The 22,075-nt window shown below is 48.1% G+C and overlaps 1 protein-coding gene across 2 annotated transcripts in view; it reads left to right on the forward strand.

Moving 5' to 3' along the window:
- ZC3H13 (zinc finger CCCH-type containing 13) overlaps positions 1-22,075 on the forward strand; it is a 301,667-nt gene that overhangs the window by 151,653 nt on the left and 127,939 nt on the right. For both annotated transcript variants that reach the window (XM_063952816.1, XM_063952817.1), the window contains exons 8-12: positions 4,829-5,026; positions 5,449-5,625; positions 5,957-6,261; positions 6,376-6,840; positions 7,107-7,277. In XM_063952816.1, coding sequence (XP_063808886.1) covers positions 4,829-5,026; positions 5,449-5,625; positions 5,957-6,261; positions 6,376-6,840; positions 7,107-7,277 — 1,316 coding nt within the window. The remainder of the gene's footprint in view (positions 1-4,828; positions 5,027-5,448; positions 5,626-5,956; positions 6,262-6,375; positions 6,841-7,106; positions 7,278-22,075) is intronic.

The following is a 22,075-nucleotide window of genomic DNA, read 5'->3' on the forward strand; positions in this document are numbered from 1 at the left end:
TGTCGACGACGATGAGACTAGTGTACCTTCCAATAGGGCCACCCGTTACATGATTGAGGCAATTAAAAATGTATTACACATTTCTGATAATACCCCAGATACCACAAACAAAAGGGTATTATGTTTGGTGACAGAAAACTACCAGTAGTTTTCCTGCATCTGAGAAATTGATATGAGGTGTGTGAGGAAGCGTTGACTTCCCCCGATAAGAAATTGATAATTTCTAAGCAGCGTACCCTTTTCCGCCAGAGGATAGGTCACGTTGGGAAATAACCCCTAGGGTAGATAAAGCGGTTATACGCTTATTAAAAAGGTGGCACTACCGTCACGGATACGGTCGCCCTGAAGGACCTGCTGATAGAAAGCAGAAAACTACCCTTAAAGCTATATACACACACACGGGCATTATATTGAGACCTGCTATTGCCTCGGCATGGATGTGCAGTGCGGCAGCTGCGTGGTCAGATTCCCTGTCGGATAATATTTATACTATAGATAGGGACAATATTTTGCTGAAAATAGAGCATATAAAAGACGCTGTCTTATACATGCGTGATGCACAGAGGGATATTTGCCGACTGGCATCACTAATAAGCGCTATGTAAAACCATTGCCGCCAGACGGGGGTTATGGACTCGGCAATGGTCGGGCGATGCCGATTCAAAACTGCACATGAAAGTTTGCCCTAGAAGGGGGTGGAACTGTTTGGGGATGGTCTTTCAGACCTCGTTTCCACAGCTACGGCTGGGAAATCAAAACTTTTGCCACAAGCTACCCCACAGCAAAAGTAAGCACTGTATTATCAGGTACAGTCCCTTCGGCCCCAGAAAAGTAGAGGGCTAGAGGCTCATCTTTTCTGCCAAGAGGAAAAGGTAGAGGGTAAAAGCTGCAGCACACAGCTAGTTCCCGGGAGCAGAAGTCCTCCCCTGCGTCCGGTAAATCCACAGCATGACGCTGGGGCTGCTCAGGCGGACCCGGGTACGGTGGGGGCCCGTCTCAGAAATTTCAGCGCACAGTGGGCTCTCTCACAGGTGGATCCCTGGGTTCTTCAAACAGTATCTCAGAGGTACAGGTTGGAATTCGAGACGTCTCCCCCCCGCCGTTTCCTAAAATCTGCCTTACCGGCAACTCCCTCTGCCAGGGAGGCAGTGTTGGTGGCTATCCAAAAAACTGTATTCACAGCAAGTGATTATCAAGGTACCCCTCCTTCAACAGGAAAAGGGTTACTTTTCCACAATGTTTGTGGTACCGAAACCGGACGGTTCGGTGAGACCCATCTTAAATTTAAAATCCTTGAACACATATAACAAAAGATTCAAGTTCAAGATGGAATCGCTCAGGGCGATTATTGCGATCCTGGACGAGGGGGATTACAGGGTCTCTCTGGACATCAAGGATACTTACCTGCATGTCCCCATTTACCCTCCTCACCAGGAGTACCTCAAGATTGTGGTACCGGACTGTCACAATCAGTTCCAGACGCTGCCGTTTGGATTATCCACGGCACCGAGGGTCTTTACCATGGGTAATGACCGAAATGATGATACTCCTTCGCAAGAAGGGAGTTTTAATTATTCCGTACTTGGACGATCTCCTGATAAAGGCGAGGTCCAAGGAACAGTTGGTAAGGGGGTAGCACTTTCTCGGGAAGTGCTGCAACAGCAGGACTGGATTCTCAATTCCAAAGTCACAGCTGGTCCCGACGACACGTCTTCTGTTCCTGGGAATGATTCTGGAAACAGACCAGAAAAAAGTGTTTCTTCCAATGGAAAAAGCCGAGGAGTTGTCATCTCTAGTCAGAAACCTCCTAAGACCGGGACAGGTGTCGGTACATCAATGCACACGAGTCCTGGGAAAAATGGTAGCTTCGTACGAAGCAATTCCATTCGGAAAGTTCCACGCAAGGATTTTCCAGTGGGACCTGTTGGACAAATGGTCCGGGTCCCATCTCCAGATACAGCAGCGGATAACCCGGTCGCCAAGAACCAGGGTGTCGCTGCGGTGGTGGCTGCAGAGGGTTCATCTACTAGAGGGCCGCAGATTCGGAATACAGGACTGGGTCCTGGGGACCACGGATGCCAGCCTTCGGGTCTGGGGTGCAGTCACACAGGGAATAAAATCCCAAGGACTATGGTCCAAAACAGGAGTTTTCACTTAACATAAATTTTCTGGAGATAAGAGCCATTTACAAGGCCCTAAGCAAAACAAGGCCCCTGCTTCACCAGCCGTACTGATCCAATCAGACAACATCACGGCGCTCGCCCATGTAAACAGGCAGGGCGGCACAAGAAGCAGGAGGGCGATGGCAGAAGCCACAAGGATTCCCCGTTGGGCGGAAAATCATGTGGTAGCACTGGCAGCAGTGTTCATTCCGGGAGTGGACAACTGGGAAGCAGGCTTCCGCAGCAGACTCCACCCGGGAGAATAGGGACTTCATCCAGAAGTCTTCCAAATGCTGGTAAACCGTTGGGAAAGACCACAGGTGGACATGATGGCGTCCCGCCTCAATAAAAAAGATATTGCGCCAGGTCAAGGGAACCTCCGGCGATCGCTGTGGACGCTCTAGTGACACCGCGGGTGTACCAGTCGGTTTATGTGTTCCATCCTCTCCCTCTCATACCCAAGGTACTGAGGATAATAAGGAAAAGAGGAGTAAGAACTATACTCATGGTTCCGGATTGGCCAAGAAGGGCTTGGTACCTGGAACTTCAGGAGTTGATCTCAGAGGACCCATGGCCTCTGCCACTCAGACAGGATCTGCTGCAGCAGGGGCCCTGTCTGTTCAAAGACTTACCGCGGCTGCATTGACGGCATGGCGGTTGAACACCGGATCCTGAGTGAAAAAGGCATTCCGGAGAAAGTCATTCTTATCCTGAGCAAAGCCAGGAAGGATGTCAGCCTGAAGTGCAAACGTTGTAAGGGAGTGCTGCATATTCAGCATCTTTTTTGTGCCCCAGTGGCACCTTGGGATCTCAATGTGGTTTTGAAGTTCCTGGAATCACATTGGTTTGAGCCACTTAAAACCGTGGATTTGAAATATCTCACATGTAAAGTGGTCATGTGTTGGCTCTGGCTTCGGCCAGGCATGTGTCAGAATTGGCGGCTTTGTCATAAAAAAGCCCTTACCTGACTTTCCATATGGATAGGGCAGAGTTGAGGACTCGTCCTCACTTTCTCCCGACTGTGGTATCAGGTTTTCACTTGTACCAACCTATTGGGGTGCCTGCGGCTACTAGGGGCCTGGAGGATTCCAAGTTACTGGACGTAGTCAGGGCCCTGAACAATTATATTTCCAGGACGGCTGTTTATCCTAGATGCACCCAACAAGCTGGGTGCTCCTGCTTCTAAGCAGACTAGAGCGCGCTGGATTTGTAGCACTATTCAGCTTGCGCATTCTGCGGTGGGACTACCGCAGCCTAAATCTGTAAAAGCCCATTCCACATGGAAGGGGGCTCATCTTGGGCGGCTGCCCGAGGGGTCTCGGCTTTACAACTTGGCCGAGCTGCTACTTGGTCAGGGGCAAACACGTTGCAAAATTCTACAAATTTGATACCCTGGCTGAGGAGGACCTGGAGTTCTCTCATTCGGTGCTGCAGAGTCATCCGCACTCTCCCGCCCGTTTGGGAGCTTTGGTATAATCCCCATGGTCCTTACGGAGTCCCCAGCATCCACTAGGACGTCAGAGAAAATAAGATTTTACTCACCGGTAAATCTATTTCTCGTAGTCCGTAGTGGATGCTGGGCGCCCATCCCAAGTGCGGATTGTCTGCAATACTTGTAAATAGTTATTGTTACACAAATCAGGTTGTTATTGCGAACCATCTATTCAGAGGTTCCATTGTTATCATACTGTTAACCGGGGTTCCTATCACGAGTTATATGGTGTGATTGTTGTGGCTGGTATGAGTCCTTGCCCGGGATTCAAAATCCTTCCTTATTGTGTCAGCTCTTCCGGGCACAGTGTCCTGAGGCTTGGAGGAGGGTCATAGGGGGAGGAGCCAGTGCACACCAGATAGTCCTAAAGCTTTCTTTAGATGTGCCCAGTCTCCTGCGGAGCCGTCTATCCCCCATGGTCCTTACGGAGTCCCCAGCATCCACTACGGACTACGAGAAATAGATTTACCGGTGAGTAAAATCTTATTTTTTTGATGGCTCAATGTACACAAACTTTGTTTAATACACAAAGTTATTAAAAATATTGTATTAAATGACCTTCAGGCTGTGTGTATAAGGTGTATATGAAACATAAATGAATTGTGTGAATGTACACACACTTTGTTTAATGCACAAAGGTTTAAAAAATATTTGCTAAAATGACCTTCAGGCTGTGTATAAGATGTATATGTAACATAAATGCATTCTGTGCTTAGATTTAGGTCCCATCACCATGATATCTCATTATGGTATCTAATTATTCCAAAATACGGAAAAATCCCATATCCAAAATACCTCTGGTCCCAAGCATTTTGGATAAGGGAGACTCAACCTGTATTGTAATTACATCAAATTCATTAAACATTATACATGGTTTAACCCTATTTAATAACCTAATTGCTATACTGTATATGATTACCTCTTGAATTCAGTGTAATGATTTATGAGTCTAATCTAAAATAGTGTTGATAGGGAACGTTTCAGTGAGTGATGCCATTTCTGCAAGCTGGAGGTTGTTTATATTTGCTGAAGACTTGTAGTTTGGGTGTTGAAAGTAATGGAGTGAATTTATTTTCCCCTTTTTTGGATCTATTTTGCTAAATGTTATATAGGAATGGCATTCACTGTGCAGATTTGCTGTGTTTCCAGTTATAACAAATGTCCCTTGTTATAGACATTCCAAAGGAGCACAGAGCAAAAAAAAAGGACCTCGTACCCCAAGCCCACCTCCCCCTGTACAAGAAGACCTTTTGCCTTTGAAAAAGCACAAGGATAAACATAAAACGAAGGATCGTATTGAAGAAAGAGCAAAGGATATAAAAGAGAGAGGCAGAGAAGTTGAGAAACACAGAGAGAAAAAAGAAAGGCAGAGGTTAGCATTTTTTTAAACGCCCTCTCAAACACACATGACTTGGGTGTCCGTTAAGGTTCCTGTGATCTCGTGATTTGATTCTCCCAAGAAAAAAATAATCCTAGCATGAATGTCTGTGCATGAACATGTTGTAGAGAACATAGATTGTCGGCTCCACTGGGGCAGGTACTGATGTGAATGGGCAAATATTCTCTGTAAAAGGCTGCGGAATATGTGTGCGCTATATAAATATCTGGTAATAAATAATACGTTTTTGAGACTTTGTGTGTGGCTGTTCACACCTTGTTGGTATAATCCATCATCTTGAGTCACCCGAGTAAAGGAGGCAAAAATTCCAGTTTTGCAAATGAATGACTTTCACTGTGCTCCCTTTTATTTAAGCATGATTTCTGATATAATTTTGTGTTCCACTTTGTAAATAGGGATCCATCTGAGGGCTCCCATAGGCAAAAAAGGTCTCTAAGTCCAAATGAACGCTCTGGAAGTAACTCTTCCCATTCAAGAGATTATTCTCCTCCAGCATCTCGGAGAAGGCCTCCATCTTCTCCAGTACCTGTCAAATCATCATCTCACAAACATGCGATCTCACCTTCCCGAAGGTAAGAGTTACATTTTACAACTCAACAGTAGAGGGTAACAGACAATGGGTTATGTTTCACTCCTGGGAGGCCGGGCACTTAAGGAGAGTAACAAAAACAACCAAACAATGGAAGACTTCTCCCTATATACCTATTTTTCTAAGTTTTTTATTTAGCATCCTGCACATGAAATAAGAAAATGGTTCTATTTATTTATTTTGCTTGCTCTTTGTGATCCTTGGAAGAATTCTTGTACAGCTATGAGCTCCAGAAGTATAAGCAATCAAAAAACAGTTCTTGTTTCTAGGAAATGCTTGCATGGGAAACACTTTTTTTGTATTTTTATTTTAAGGTCTGTGTCTCCTGCACATCATCATTCCCCCATGTCCTCTAGACATCACTCCCCATCTTCACAATCTGGATCATCTGTGCATAGACACTCTCCTTCTCCACGTCGCCGAAGATCACCATCTCCTCACTATCAGAGAGCCTCATCACCAGCTGCCAGACGGTCCTCCTCTCCATATGCTACACATACCTCTTCACCTCATAGGAGGAGGAGTCCATCCAAGCATCGATCTCCAGTAAGAGAAAAGGGGAGGCACGAGAGAGAGAGAACATCTGCTTCACAGGACAGACGTCGTGACAGAAGGGATGGTATGTGCACCATTCAAGTTGTGTGTGTGAAAACTTTACAGGGGTTGTTGCAAATGTTTGTAACCTGTCCCTGTCACCACTGGCAGCATAAAACACAAGGTTTTCTCTTTTCAGACAGCAAGGGACGAAAGGACAAAGAAAGAGAACGAGATGATAGAGATCATGATAGAGAACCAAGTGGCTCCAGAGACCACAGAGATGACAGAGAATCTCGCGAAGGTCGTGATCGCCGAGACATAAGAGATAACCGTGACAGGAGAGAACCTAGGGATGCCAGGGAAAGTCGTGAGACTAGGGATACCCGGGACTATAGAGACAGTAAAGAAAACCGGGAGCAAAAAGATTCACGCTCTACTCGTGACAATCTCGATCACAGAGAAAGGGACAACCGTGAATCCCACAGAAAAGATGATCAGTACGATGACCGTAGCTACAGCCGAAGTCATGGAAAAGATGAGACTTCACGAACTGAAACAAGAAATGACTCTAGAAATGACAATCGCAATGAATCCAGAAGTGACGTCCGGAATGATCGTAATGGCCGGGCTAGAGGGCGTGCTCCAGAGCCTCCCGAAAAAGGTATTTTCATGCATTATTCACTAGTTTAGGGTAACTGCATCCATCCAGACAACAGTGGAAATGTTTTTTGTTATTCAATACATTGAATTTAAAGAAAGTAAAAATTATTTACACACCCTCAACTATCCTCCAAGTAATGTTATAATTACTTCCCTTTTCACTAAATATATATACATATGATACAGTTGCGTATTTGTAGCTTGAACGTGTGATGCTGTGTAATGCCTAATTATGGTTTGTAACTTTTCTCATCTTGTTTTTATTAGTTGGTCGGGGGACGAGAGGTTCTCAGGTGGATAGCCATAGCAGCAGCAGCTACCACGACAACTGGGATTCAAGGAGCAGTTTTACAGACCGAGAACGATATGATAACCGGGAACAGGGTAGAGATTCTTCATTTGATCATAGACACGGGGATCGAGATCGTCGGGAGAGAGGTAAAAATACCAGGATATTATTTTCATTTCCGATAATGTTCCTCATTTGCCCTAGAAATTACTACATTTTGATTTGACTTTGTACACATTTTTTTTTCTTTTTTTGGGTGTGGGGGATGTCCTGTTATGTCAATGGACTTAATGTAATTTATGGGTGTAGTACGGTATGCCGGCTCCCGGCGACCAGCATACCGGCGCCGGGAGCCCGACCGCCGGCATACCGACAGCGTGGCGAGCGCTAAGGAGCCCCTTGCGGGCTCTCCACGCTGCAGGCATGGCGCGCCACACAATTTTATTCTCCCTCCAGGGGGGTCGTGGACCCCCATGAGGGAGAATAGCTGTCGGTATGCCGGGTGTCGGGATTCCGGGGCCGGTATATTGTGTGCCGGGATCCCGACATTCGGCATACTGAAGACCACCCGTAATTTATATGTAATAACATTTGTTAAATATCTTGTTTTCAAATAAGACCACTATGGACTAGACTATGTTAAACAGTATGAAGACATTGCAAAGCTTGTCATGTGACATTACAGTAAACATACAATATTAGTGTTCACGCTAGGCTGTTTTAGCAGGGTGACGCGCCCTGCCCGATTCTTTTAAAGGCAGAATCTGCCCTGCCCCTTTTGCAGCGCCCTGCTAGAACAGCCGCCTGCTTCCTGCCCTCCCAGCGTGTAAAGATGCCGTCCGCATGCGCACGGCAACCATTCACGCTATGGGAGAGAGCTGGGGGAAGCCCAGCACCGACTGAGGTGCTGGGCACGCCCCCAACAGTGACGTCGCCGGCCACAGACGCCCCCTATACAAACGTCTGTGGGCCGCACCGCCCACTAAAATGTCGTTTCCGTGACCACGCCCCATAATTTACATGGTCGCGCCCCCTGAGTCCGGCACCCTGCCCTATTTCATTTCTAGAAGGAACACTACAATATACAAAAGAAAAGCATCTGCCTATTTGTATATTGAATGATTATATTTAGAGTTTGAGGTTGCATCCCTAATATTTAATAAGAGATGAGACTACCTACCAAGTGGCATTAAGGAAGACTAATTTACAGTAAAACACACCATTGATACTGACAAGATTACGATAGAATCGCACAACAGTACTTGGTTTCAGTGCAGTACAGCCTTCTCTGTCATCACAAATAACATGAATGAGGGCCTTTATTGTATTACATGGTTACTTCTGCATTATCAGCGAATCCTGCTTACATCAGTGATAATTATACCAGGCAGTCAGGACATCTGTTGAACCAGCAAGAGCCAGTACACTTATTTTATTATACATGTACTGTAGAAATGATAAGTGTTATGTACTGATTTGCCATCTCACGATCCAGATGTATACCACATACGTTTTGGGATGGTAATGACTTAATTAGTAGAATAAAGCAACCTTTCTGCTGCGGGGTAAACTGGGCTCCACAGGGAATGACCTTGGGGGAGTAGAGTAGGATCTTGATCCGAAGCACCAACAGGCTCAAAGCTTTGACCTTCTTCCCAGATTGCACAGCGCCGCCTCCTCTATAACCCCGCCTCCGTGCACAGGAGCTCAGTTTTGTAGTTGGTGCCATGCAGTAAGCAGGCATACAACAGGGGGGCTGCTGCAGCAGCCCTGAGAAGAAGCTTTTAAAAAATAAATGAAAACTTCAAGGTCTGCAGCAGAGTGAGTGTTAGATGTCAGTCAGACATCTCCTGCTGCAGCTCCATCACCTACCCCAGCGGCGCTGTATACTCCCGGGCCCTGGTTGCTGGGTACTTACAGCGGAGGCTCCGGTTTTCTTCCAGTTAGGCACACACACGACCGCTGTTCTCCTGGATCGCGTGGCCGCACTCAGGGAGGAGGTAAGCGGGACCCGCTGTAAATCGCGATCCCGTGCGACCGGTGTGGACACTGTGGCAGTACAGGGACCCCACTAGACCACCAGGGCAAGGGCACAGATCGTTTTTCTCTCATAAATCGTTTATATAAGCCCACAGTACCTGGTGGTGAAGTCCAGCAGGGTGATAAGGCTTTGACCTGTAGCCCCTCCCCCACCCCCAGTGCACCATTTAGAGTAAATGTTCCCGCCCTGGAGCTGCATATCTCTCTCTCCCTCACTCCCTGTCAGCGTTTGGGCACCATTAGGACAAGCTGAGCTGATCCTGGGACTGTTTGGGCAAATCCTCCTCTGTAAAGCCGCCTGCATGTCAGAGCTGTGCATTTTACAGGACACTTAAGTATTCTACATGTCTACTGACAGTGTTAGTTAAGAAAAGTGCATTTAGTCAAGGTTATATAGTACAAGAACCCTGTGATATACATCCAGTCTTTACTGTGCTTTGTTATTTCTGCTGCGGGGTACACTGGGCTCCACAGGGAATAACATTGGGGTGTAGAGTAGGATCTTGATCCGAGGCACCAACAGGCTCAAAGCTTTGACTGTTCCCAAGATGCATAGTGCCGCCTCCTCTATAACCCTGCCTCCGTGCACAAGAGCTCATTTTTGTAGTTGGTGCCATGCAGTAAGCAGGCATACAACAGGTGGGCTGCTACAGCAGCCCTGAAAAGAGCTTTTTGAGCGAAGATAGAAGACTTCAAGGGCTGCAGCAGTGATAGATGTCAGTCAGACATCTTCTGCTGCAGCTCCATCACCTCCCCCAGCGGCGCTGTAAGTACCTGGTTGCCGGGTACTTACAGCGGAGGCTCCGGTTTGCTCCCCGTTAGACACACACTCGCCGAAGTTCTCCTGGATCGCGTGGCCGCACTCAGGGAGGAGGTAAGTGGGTCCCCTAGGCGGATCCCGCAGAAATCGGGGTCTTGCGCGGCCGCTGGGAGGCGGGCCGCGCTTGCTGGCGTGGACACTGTGGTCGAGCAGGGACTCCACTAAACCACCAGGGCAAGGGCACAGGTCTGTTTTTACCTCATAAAAAACGTTTTTATCACAGCCCATAGTACCAGTGGTGAGGTCCAGCAGGGTGATAAGGCTTTGACCTGTAGCCCCTCCCCCAGCCCCAGGGTGCCATTTACAGTAATGTTCCCGCCCTAGAGCTGCATATCTCTCACTCCCAGTCAGTGTTTGGGCACCATTACACAGAGCAGCTCTGTTCCTGGGACTGTTTGGGCAAATCCTCCTTTGTAAAGCCGCCTGCATGTCCGCGCTATGCATTTTACAAGACACTTAAGTATTCTACATGTCTGTTGACAGTGTTAGTTAAGAAACAGTGCATTTGGGCAGGGTAATGTAGTACAAGTACCCTGTGATATACATCCAGTATTTACTGTGCATTGATAGATCTACTAATTATATAGCTATACTGCATGTCATAATTTCTGCATTGTACATTGTGACTATATGTGTGTGCATGTAGCTGCTGTGTGACCTCCATTTCGTGTCTCTCACTCAGATTGCTATCCCTATATTCTATGACCTGAGGGGGATCAGTGCGTCAGGTTTATTAGCTGATATAGGTGTCTCACAAGATATACTCATTGTGTATTTTTCTTTGTGATTTTTAGTCACCATATACCTCTTGAATCCCCTGTTTGTAGAGTATATAAGCTGCACAGGGGGTGCTTGTCAGGTATATTGGGGGTAATTCCAAGTTGATCGCAGCAGGAATTTTTTTAGCAGTTGGGCAAAACCATGTGCACTGCAGGGGAGGCAGATTTAACATGTGCAGAGAGAGTTAGATTTGGGTGTGGTGTGTTCAATCTGCAATCTAATTTGCAGTGTAAAAATAAAGCAGCCAGTATTTACCCTGCACAGAAATAAAATAACCCACCCAAATCTAACTCTCACTGCACATGTTATATCTGCCTCCCCTGCAGTGCACATGGTTTTGCCCAACTGCTAAAAAAAATTCCTGCTGCGATCAACTTGGAATTACCCCCATTGCTGCTGATATTGTACTGTGTTGCCTGAGATTGTGCTTTTAGCTATGTCAGCTACAGGGGGCAACAGAGCTGTAGCTGATCCCACAGTGTGTGGAGGTGACGCTGCAGGCATGTTTGAGGAAAACTTGGCAGCAGAGAGTTCAGGTTCTGGGGGTCCCCCCCCAGTGGAATAGTGGCAACGGGGGTTCAAAATTACCCACCTTGGGCTACATTTTCCTTGTTATTAGCTACGCTTGTAACTAAACTTACGCTCCCTATGGGACCTCCTGTGTCGGTACAACAGATTATGGTCCCTGCAGTTAATCCGCCCTGGGCAGATCAAATCTCCAATCAGTTACAGCAAATAAACCAGTCACTGACTAAAAAGAAATCTGACTCTCGCCCGCCTAAGACCAAGGGGTCCCAGACACCTCATCTGTTGAGGATGGTGTTTATACTGACCCCTCAGATACTGCTCCTGATAGGTCTGATGGGGAGGCTGGTTCGCAGGTAGATGATCCTGACTTGTTGGTGGCGATCAGGATGATTCTTCAGATCACTCATGACGCAGAGCCTGATGCCGTTCCTAAGAAACCGGACAGGTTCAAACGTAACAAAGTGGTTAAGCAAGTTTTGCCACACTCTGACCACTTAGTAGACATACGTCAGGAATTCTGGGAAACACCAGGTAAGAAATTCACACCTCACAAGAAGATGCTGGCTCGCTATCTTCTTGCTGCGGAGCTAAGTAAACATTGGGAGACTCCCCCGCCAGTGAATTTGCAGGTAACGCGGCTGGTAGTATCCTCAGCTCTGCCTGTGACTACAGTCACATCTCTGAAGGAACCGACGGATAAGCGTGTGGAGGGTTGTTTAAAGACTATTTACACCCTCACTGTTGCTGCGCATAGGCCTACTATTGCAGCAACTTGGGCTGCAGAGGCCATTGAGGCGTAGGCCCAGTAGTTGGAAGCTGAGTTGCCTTCCAATGCTTCTGATCACGCATGTCGTTTATTGTCACAGCTTCTCATTATGTGAAGGAGGCGGCTTCTGATGCCGGTTTTCTGGCGGCCAAGGCTCCTACTACATCTTTCCTGGCTCGCTGAATTCTTTGGTTGTGGTCCTGGTCCGTAGATCTGGACTCTAAGAAAACCCTGGAGGTGCTCCCTTTTAAGGTAGACATTTTTTTTGGAGAAGACCTCAACAAAATAGTGGCTGACTTAGCTTCTGCTAAAACGGCATGTTTGCCTAGTTCTGCTCCTTTGGCGCCGAAGGCTAAGAGTACTTCCTCTCGTTCCTTTCGTCCTCCAGGAAAAGCAAAAGGTCATCAGGCGTACCCGAAACACGGTCACACTTCCAAACCTGCTAAGCCCAAACCCAAACGGACCTGGGCTGCCCGTCAGCCTGCTTCCAAAACTGACAAGCCTGCCGCATGACGGGGCGGGCCTCCCCCTGGGGGATCCCAGGGTGGGGGGCCGACTTCTAGGGTTTACCCAGGTATGGCTGAAGACCACTTCCGATGGGAAGTCGTCACTCGAGGTTACGCCATATCCTTCAAGAAACGTCCCCCTCATCGATTTTGCCTGACTGACGTCCCTTTGGATCAGGTGAAGGCAAAAACTCTTCATTCGGTAGTACAGTCCCTCCTGGACACAGGAGTTGGTAGTACAAGTGCCTCTAGTTCAGAGAGGCCAGGGGTACTATTCACCGCTGTTCCTAGTCCCGAAACCGAATGGGTCCTCTCGGCCCATTCTCAACCTCAAGTCCTTGAACAAATTTGTCAAGGTTTCCAAGTTTGGTATGGAAACCCTTCGCTCTATTGTTCTGGCCTTGGAACCTGGGGATTGTATGGTCTCCCTGGACATACAGGATGCTTACCTGCATATTCCCATTGCAATGTCGCATTAGCAGTACCTGAGGTTTGCAGTGGGCAACCTACATTACCAATTTTGGGCGTTACCTTTTGGCTTGACCACGGCTCCGCGTGTTTTCACCAAGGTCATGGCGGTTATGACGGCTGTATTCCGCCGTCAAGTGGTCAGGATCCTTCCGTATCTGGACGACTTGTTGATCCTGGCAAATTCCCCAGTAGTTCTCCTACGCCATCTGGATCTGACTATCCAGTTTCTGCAAGCCCACGGGTGGCTCATCAACTGGAAGAAATCTTCCCTAGTCCCTGCACAGAGCATGGTGCACCTGGGAGCGTTGTTGGACACCCGCAACCAGCAGTTGTTCTTGTCTCAGGAGAAGGTCCTCAAGCTTCAGGGCAAGATTCAATACTTCCTATCTCGTCCGCAAGTGTCGATACATTTGGCGATGCAAGTACTAGGTCTCATGGTGTCGGCTTTCGACATGGTGGAGTACGCTCAATTCCACTCCCGACCTCTACAGAAACTGATTCTTGCCAAATGAGACGGCCTGCCTCACCAGATCAGGTCTCACATGATCTCCTTGTCTCCGGAGGTCCGTCTGTCACTAAACTGGTGGCTTCAGGATCGACGTTTGAGCGGGGGTCGTCCCTTCTGGATTTCCACCTTGGTCCTTCTGACGACGGATGCCAGTCTGAGAGGCTGGGGCGCAGTGTTGGAGCAACACTCTTCAGGGTCGCTGGACCAAGGAGGAATCTCGCCTCCCAATAAACATTCTGGAACTGTGGGCGGTGTTGAACGCGCTGAACCTGGCCCAGCATCTACTTCAGAACAGACCTGTTAAGGTACAGTCAGACAACGCCACCACAGTGGCGTACATAAATCATCAAGGCGGCACTCGAAGCCGCATGGCGATGAGGGAAGTTTCAAGGATTCTTCAATGGTCGGAACGCCATCTGCCTGCCATAGCGGCGGTGTTTATTCCGGGGGTCCTCAACTGGGAAGCGGACTTTCTCAGTCGTGAGGACGTGCACGCCCAGGAGTTGATTCTCCATCCGGAAGTATTTCAACTCCTCGTGGACAAGTGGGTCACTTCAGATGTGGACCTGATGGCGTCTCGACACAATCACAAGGTTCCAGTCTTCGGAACAAGGGATTCTCAAGCAGCGTTCGTGGACGCACTGGCAATCCTGTGCAACTTTCGGTTGCCATATGTGTTCCTTCCAGTGTCTCTACTGCCCAGAGTGATAAGGAAGTTCAAACTAGAACGAGGCATGCTACTTCTGCTTGCTCCTGCGTGGCCCAGACAGCATTGGTTCTCAGACCTCCAGGGCCTCTCGCTAGAGCATCCCCTTCTACTTCCACAACGACCATACCTCCTCATTCAGGGCACTTGTGTCTACCAGGATTTGGCCCGACTGGCTTTGACGGCGTGGCTCTTGAAGCTTCCGTACTGAGGGCCAAAGTTTTTCTCTAACGTCCTAAGTGGATGCTAGGGACTCCGTAAGGACCAGGGGGATAGCGGCTCCGCAGGAGACTGGGCACATCTAAAGAAAGCTTTAGGACTAACTGGTGTGCACTGGCTCCTCCCCCTATGACCCTCCTCCAAGCCTCAGTTAGATTTCTGTGCCCGACGAGAAGGGTGCACACTAGGGGCTCTCCTGAGCTTCTTAGTGAAAGTTTTAGTTTAGGTTTGTTATTTTCAGTGAGACCTGCTGACAACAGGCTCACTGCATCGAGGGACTAAGGGGAGAAGAAGCGAACTCACCTGCGTGCAGAGTGGATTGGGCTTCTTAGGCTACTGGACATTAGCTCCAGAGGGACGATCACAGGTCCAGCCTGGATGGGTCCCGGAGCCGCGCCGCCGGCCCCCTTACAGAGCCAGAAGAGCGAAGAGGTCCGGAAAAATCGGCGGCAGAAGACGTTCCTGTCTTCAATAAGGTAGCGCACAGCACTGCAGCTGTGCGCCATTGCTCTCAGCACACTTCATACTCCGGTCACTGAGGGTGCAGGGCGCTGGGGGGGGCGCCCTGAGACGCAATAAAACATGACAGAAATACCTTGCATTGCAAAAAATACATCACATATAGCTCCTGGGCTATATGGATGCATTTAACCCCTGCCAGAATATACAAAAAACCGGGAGATAAGGCCGCCGTAAAGGGGGCGGAGCCTATCTCCTCAGCACACTGGCGCCATTTTCCCTCACAGCTCAGTTGGAGGGAAGCTCCCTGCTCTTCCCTGCAGTCACTACACTACAGAAAAAAGAGAGGGGGGCACTAATTAGGCGCAGTATTAAAACATACAGCAGCTATAAGGGGAAAAACACTTATATAAGGTTATCCCTGTATATATATAGCGCTCTGGTGTGTGCTGGCATACTCTCCCTCTGTCTCCCCAAAGGGCTAGTGGGGTCCTGTCCTCTATCAGAGCATTCCCTGTGTGTGTGCTGTGTGTCGGTACGTTTGTGTCGACATGTATGAGGAGAAAAATGATGTGGAGACGGAGCAGAGTGTCTGTAACAGTGATGTCACCCCCTAGGGGGTCGACACCTGAGTGGATGTACTGTTGAAAATTACGTGACAGTGTCAGCTCTATATAAAAAAACAGTGGTTGACATAAGACAGCCGGCTACTCAGCTTGTGCCTGTCCAGACGTCTCATAGGCCGTCAGGGGCTCTAAAGCGGCCGTTACCTCAGATGGCAGATACAGACGCCGACACGGATACTGACTCCTGTGTCGACGGTGAAGAGACAACCGTGATTTCCAGTAGGGCCACACGTTACATGATTGAGACAATGGAAAATGTTTTTATACATTTCCGATAATACGAGTACCACCAAAAAGGGGTATTATGTTCGGTGAGGGAAAAACTACCTGTAGTTTTCCTGAATCTGAGAAATAAAATGAGGTGTGTGTGATGATGCGTGGGTTTCCCCCCGATAACAAATTTCTTAAAAAGTATTGGCTGCATACCCTTTCCCGCCAGAGGTTAGGGTGCGTTGGGAAACACCCCCTAGGGGGGATAAGGCGCTCACACGCTTGTAAGAACAAGGGCTCTACCCTCTCATGAGATGGCCGCCCTTAAGGATCCTGCTGATAGAAAGCAGGAGGGTATCCAAAAAGGTATTTACACACATACTGGTGTTATACTGCGACCAGCTATCGCCTCAGCCTGGAGGTGCAGTGCTGGGTTGGCATGGTCGGATTCCCTGACCGGAAATATTGATATCCTAGATAAGGATAGTATATTATTGCCTATAGAGCATTTAAAAGATGCATTTCTATATATGCATGATGCACAGCGGAATAATTGCCGACTGGCATCAAGTATAAGTGCGTTGTCCAAGTCTACCAGTAAAATGGTCAGGTGATGCGGATTCCAAACGGCATTTGGAAGTATTGCCTTTGAAAGGGGACATTTGGGGTCGGTCTTTTAGACCTGGTGGCCACGGCAACAGCTGGGAAATCCACGTTTGTACCCCAGGTCGCCTCTCAAAATAAGACGCCGTATTATCAGGCGCAGTCCTTTTTTGGCAAGCGGACAAAAAGTTCCTCTTTTCTGCTCGTGACAGAGGGAGAGGAAAAAGGCTGTAGAGATCAGCCAGTTCCCAGGAACAGAAACCCTTTCCCGCCTCTGCCAAGCCCTCAGTATGACGCTAGGGCTTTACAAGCTCAGGCACGGTGGGGGCCCGTTCTCAATGAATTTCAGTGCGCAGTGGGCTCACTCGCAAGTAGACCCCTGGATCCTTCAGGTAATATCTCAGGGGTACATATTGGAATTCGAGACGTCTCCCCCTCGCCGTTTCCAAAAGTCGGCTTTACCGACGTCTCCCTCTGACAGGGAGGCAGTTTTGGAAGCCATTCACAAGCTGTATTCCCAGCAGGTGATAATCGAGGTACCCCTCCTGCAACAGGGAACGGGGTATTATTCCACACTATTGTGGTACCGAAGCCAGACGGCTCGGTGAGACCGTTTCTAAATCTAAAATCTAAAATCTTTGAACACTTACATACAGAGGTTCAAATTCAAGATTGAGTCACTCAGAGCAGTGATTGCGAACCTGGAAGAAGGGGACTACATGATGTCTCGGGACATCAAGGATGCTTACCTTCATGTCAAAATTTACCCTTCTCACCAAGGGTACCTCAGGTTATGGTACAGAACTGTCACTATCAGTTCAGACGCTGCCGTAGGGATGGTCCACGGCACCCCGGGTCTTTACCAAGGTAATGGACGAAATGATATCCCTTCGAAGGAAGGGAATTTTAGTTATCCCTTACTTGGACGATTCCCTGATACGGGTAAGATCCAGGGAACAGTTGGAGGTCGGTGTAGCACTATCTCAGGTAGTGTTGCGGCAGCTCGATTGGATTCTCAATATTCCAAAATCGCAGCTGGTTCCGACGACTTGTCTTCTGTTTCCTAGGGATGATCCTGGACACAGTCCAGAAAAAATGTGTTTCTCCCGGAAGAGAAAGCCAGGGAGTTATCCGAGCTAATCAGGAACCTCCTAAAACCGAACCAAGTCTCAGTGCATCAATGCACAAGGGTTCTGGGTAAAAATGGTGGCTTCCTACGAAGCAATCCCATTCGTTAGATTCCACGCAAGAACTTTCCAGTGGAACCTACTGGACAAATGGTCCGGGTCGCATTTTCAGATGCATCAGCGGATAACCCTGTCGCCAAGGACAAGGGTATCCATCCTGTAGTGGTTGCAGAGTGCTCATCTTCTAGAGGGCCGCAGATTCGGCATTCAGGACTGGTTCCTGGTGACCACGGATGCCAGCCTGCGAGGCTGGGGAGCAGTCACACAGGGAAGGAATATCCAGGGCTTAGGGTCAAGCCTGGATACATCACTTCACATAAATATCCTGAAGCTAAGGGCCATTTACAATGCTCTAAGCTTAGCGAGACCTCTGCTTCAAGGTCAGCCGGTGTTGATCCAGTCGGACAACATCATGGCAGTCACCCACGTAAACAGACAGGGTGGCACAAGAAGCAGGAGGGCAATGGCAGAAGCTGCAAGGATTCTTCGCTGGGCGGAAAATCATGTGATAGCACTGTCAACAGTATTCATTCCGGGAGTGGACAACTGGGAAGCAGACTTCCTCAGCACGACCTCCACCCGGGAGAGTGGGGACTTCACCCAGAAGTCGTCCACATGATTAAAAAACTCGACAGGTATTGCGCCAGGTCAAGAGACCCTCAGGCAATAGTTGTAGACGCTCTGGTAACACAGTGGGTGTACCAGTCAGTGTATGTGTTCCCTCCTCTGCCTCTCATACCCAAGGTACTGAGATTGATAAGATGGAGAGGAGAAAGCACTATATTCGTGGCTCCGGATTGGCCAAGTAGGACTTGGTAACCGGAACTTCAAGAGAGGCTCACGGAGGATCCGTGGCCTCTACCTCTAAGAAGGGACCTGCTCCAGCAAGGACCCTGTCTGTTCCAAGACTTACCGCGGCTGCGTTTGACGGCATGGCGGTTGAACACCGGATCCTGAAGGAAAAAAGGCATTCCGGATGAAGTCATCCCTATCCTGATCAAAAGCCAGGAAGGATGTAACCGCAAAAAACATTATCACCGCAATTGGCGAAAATATGTTGCGTAGTGCGAGGCCAGTAAGGCCCGACGGAGGAAATTCAACTGGGTCGATTCCTACATTTCCTGCAAACAGGAGAGTCTATGGGCCTGAAATTGGGGTCCATTAAGGTTCAGATTTCGGCCCTGTCAATTTTCTTCCAAAAAAGAACTAGCTTCAGTCCCTGAAGTTTAGACGTTTGTAAAAGGGGTACTGCATATACAGCCTCCTTTTGTGCCTCCAGTGGCAATTTGGGATCTCAATGTAGTTTGGGTTCCAAAAGTCACATTGGTTTGAACCACTTAAATCTGTGGAGTTAAAATATCTCACATGGAAAGTGGTCATGCTGTTGGCCGTGGCCTGGGCCAGGCGCGTGTCAGAATTGGCGGCTTTATCCTGTAAAAGCCCTTATCTGACTTTCCATTCGGACCGGGGGAATTGAGTACTCGTCCTCAGTCTCTCCCTAAGGTGGTTCCAGCGTTTTCACCTGAACCAACCTATTGTGGTGCCTGCGGCTACTAGGGACTTGGAGGAATCCAAGTTGCTGGATGTTGTCAGGGCCCTGAAAATATGTTTCCAGGACGGCTGGAGTCAGGAAATCTGACTCGCTGTTTATCCTGTATGCACCCAACATGCTGGGTGCTCCTGCTTCTAAGCAGACTATTGCTCGTTGGATTTGTAGTACAATTCAGCTTGCACATTCTGTGGCAGGCCTGCCACAGCTAAAATCTGTAAAAGCCCGTTCCACAAGGAAAGTGGGCTCATCTTGGGCGGCTGCCCGAGGGGTCTCGGCTTTACAACTTTGCCGAGCAGCTACTTGGTCAGGGGCAAACATGTTTGCTAAATTCTACAAATTTGATACCCTGGCTGAGGAGGACCTGGAGTTCTCTCATTCGGTGCTGCAGAGTCATCCGCACTCTCCCGCCCGTTTGGGAGCTTTGGTATAATCCCCATGGTCCTTACGGAGTCCCCAGCATCCACTTAGGACGTCAGAGAAAATAAGAATTTACTTACCGATAATTCTATTTCTCATAGTCCGTAGTGGATGCTGGGCGCCCATCCCAAGTGCGGATTGTCTGCAATACTTGTACATAGTTATTGTTACAAAAATCGGGTTATTATTGTTGGGAGCCATCTTTTCAGAGGCTCCTCTGTTATCATACTGTTAACTGGGTTCAGATCACAAGTTATACGGTGTGATTGGTGTGGCTGGTATGAGTCTTACCCGGGATTCAAAATCCTTCCTTATTGTGTACGCTCGTCCGGGCACAGTATCCTAACTGAGGCTTGGAGGAGGGTCATAGGGGGAGGAGCCAGTGCACACCAGTTAGTCCTAAAGCTTTCTTTAGATGTGCCCAGTCTCCTGCGGAGCCGCTATCCCCCTGGTCCTTACGGAGTCCCCAGCATCCACTACGGACTATTACGGACTATGAGAAATAGAATTATCGGTAAGTAAATTCTTATTTTCGGAGGCGGGCATTCAAACTATTTTGAAGGCCTGTAAGCTGGCTTCTGCTCGGATTTACCGTAGGGTCTGGAATTCTTACTTTGCTTGGTGCGCAAATAGCAATCATGACGCTTACAAGTTTTATTACTGCCAAACTTTTGGCTTTTCTGCAGCAAGGCCTGGACTTAGGCCTTCGTCTAGCCTCCCTCAAGGTTCATATTTCTGCCTTGTTTGTATGGTATCAAAGAAAAATTGCATCGCTGCCTGATGTACATACCTTCACTCAGGGTGTGTTGCACATTCAGCCTCCTTATGTCCCACCTGTGGCCCCTTGGGATTTGTCGGTGGTCTTGGAGGCCTTGCAAGAATTTCCGTTTGAACCTCTTGCATCCGCAGATCTTAAGTGGCTTTCCCTTAAGGTCTTGTTTCTGCTAGCCATTGCTTCTGCTAGACGTGTTTCAGACTTGGGTGCCTTATCCTGTAAGTCTCCCTATCTGATTTTTCACCGTGATCAGGCAGTTATTAGAACACGCCCTAGTTACCTACCTAAGGTGGTGTCTTCCTTCCACCTTAACCAGGAGATTGTGGTTCCTGCTTTTAATTCTCTGGAGTTGTCTTCCGGAGAACGGTCTTTGGATGTGGTACGGGCTCTCCGTATCTATGTGAAGAGAACTGCTTCCATTCGAAAGTCTGAGACTCTCTTCGTGCTGTTTGGTTTTCACAAACGTGGTTGGCCTGCTCACAAGCAGACCCGGGCCAGATGGATTAGAATGGTGATTGCATATGCTTATGTACAGGCTGGCCTTCCAGCTCCTGCTACCATTAAGGCCCATTCTACTCTGTCTGTTGGACCTTCTTGGGCGGCCCGCCGTGGTGCGACCCTTGAACAATTGTGCAAGGCGGCTACGTGGTCCTCAGTGAACACGTTCATAAGGTTCTATGCCTTCGATACTTCTGCCTTCCATGATGCTTCCTTTGGACGCCGGGTTGTTGTGCCCGCTACAGTGCGTCCCCTCCCGTAAGGAACTGCTTTAGGACATCCCCAATGTCATTCCCTGTGGAGCACAGTGTACGCCGCAGCAGAAAACGAGATTTATGATAAGAACTTACCGTTGTTAAATCTGTCTGCGAGGTACACTGGGCTCCACAGGGCGCCAACCCTGACGCACTTAGCTTCTTTGGGTTGGTATGGCATTAGCCGCTGACACTTTCTCCTGTCGTGAGAATGTGGTGTATGTGGCTACTAACAGTTGTTGTCTCTTTTGCCTGCTACTGCATTGGACTGGTTAACAAAAACTGAGCTCCTGTGCACGGAGGCGGGGTTATAGAGGAGGAGGAGGCGCTATGCATTCTGGGAAGAAGGTCAACGCTTTGAGCCTGTTGGTGCCTCGGATCAAGATCCTACTCTACACCCCCAATGTCATTCCCTGTGGAGCCCAGTGTACCTCGTAGAAAGAGATTTAACAAAGGTAAGTTCTTACCATAAATCTTGTTTTTCATTAAAGGGTGCACACCACATTTTTTCTGTGTCCTCTCATTGCTGGACACCTGCAAATCCATGGGCACGTATGTCTACAGGAATTAGTATAGATTACAAGAAGTGTATTACTTATGCATTCAGGCATGTAGTCATTCTCAAGTACTGCAGATGTAAATTAGAATGTACAATGCATCCCCATTTACTTTACTAATTAACATGCCAATACTTTGATTATGGAATTGGTAGGATTTAGATGATTCTTACTTGAAATGTCTTAAATTACTTTTTTCATTAAATGCAGCCTGTTCTGGCTTATTTTTCATGCCTGACAAGGTAAAGAAATGTTATTGACTCTAAATAAAAATAATGGAAATGTTTTTGGTAAGGGATAGGAACCGTAGATGTTAGGAATTTTTTTTTTCCTGTCATCATACAGTACGATAGCACTTTTACATTGTTTAGCAAGTGAGGATTGATGTTTCAATTACATCTTTCTTCAGTGCAGTAGATTCATTTGACTCAATCCAATGTATTCTGAGGCCAAAATATGTCCTAA

Source organism: Pseudophryne corroboree, chromosome 2, assembly GCF_028390025.1.
Source record: "Pseudophryne corroboree isolate aPseCor3 chromosome 2, aPseCor3.hap2, whole genome shotgun sequence".
In the NCBI taxonomy this organism is placed as follows: domain Eukaryota; kingdom Metazoa; phylum Chordata; class Amphibia; order Anura; family Myobatrachidae; genus Pseudophryne; species Pseudophryne corroboree.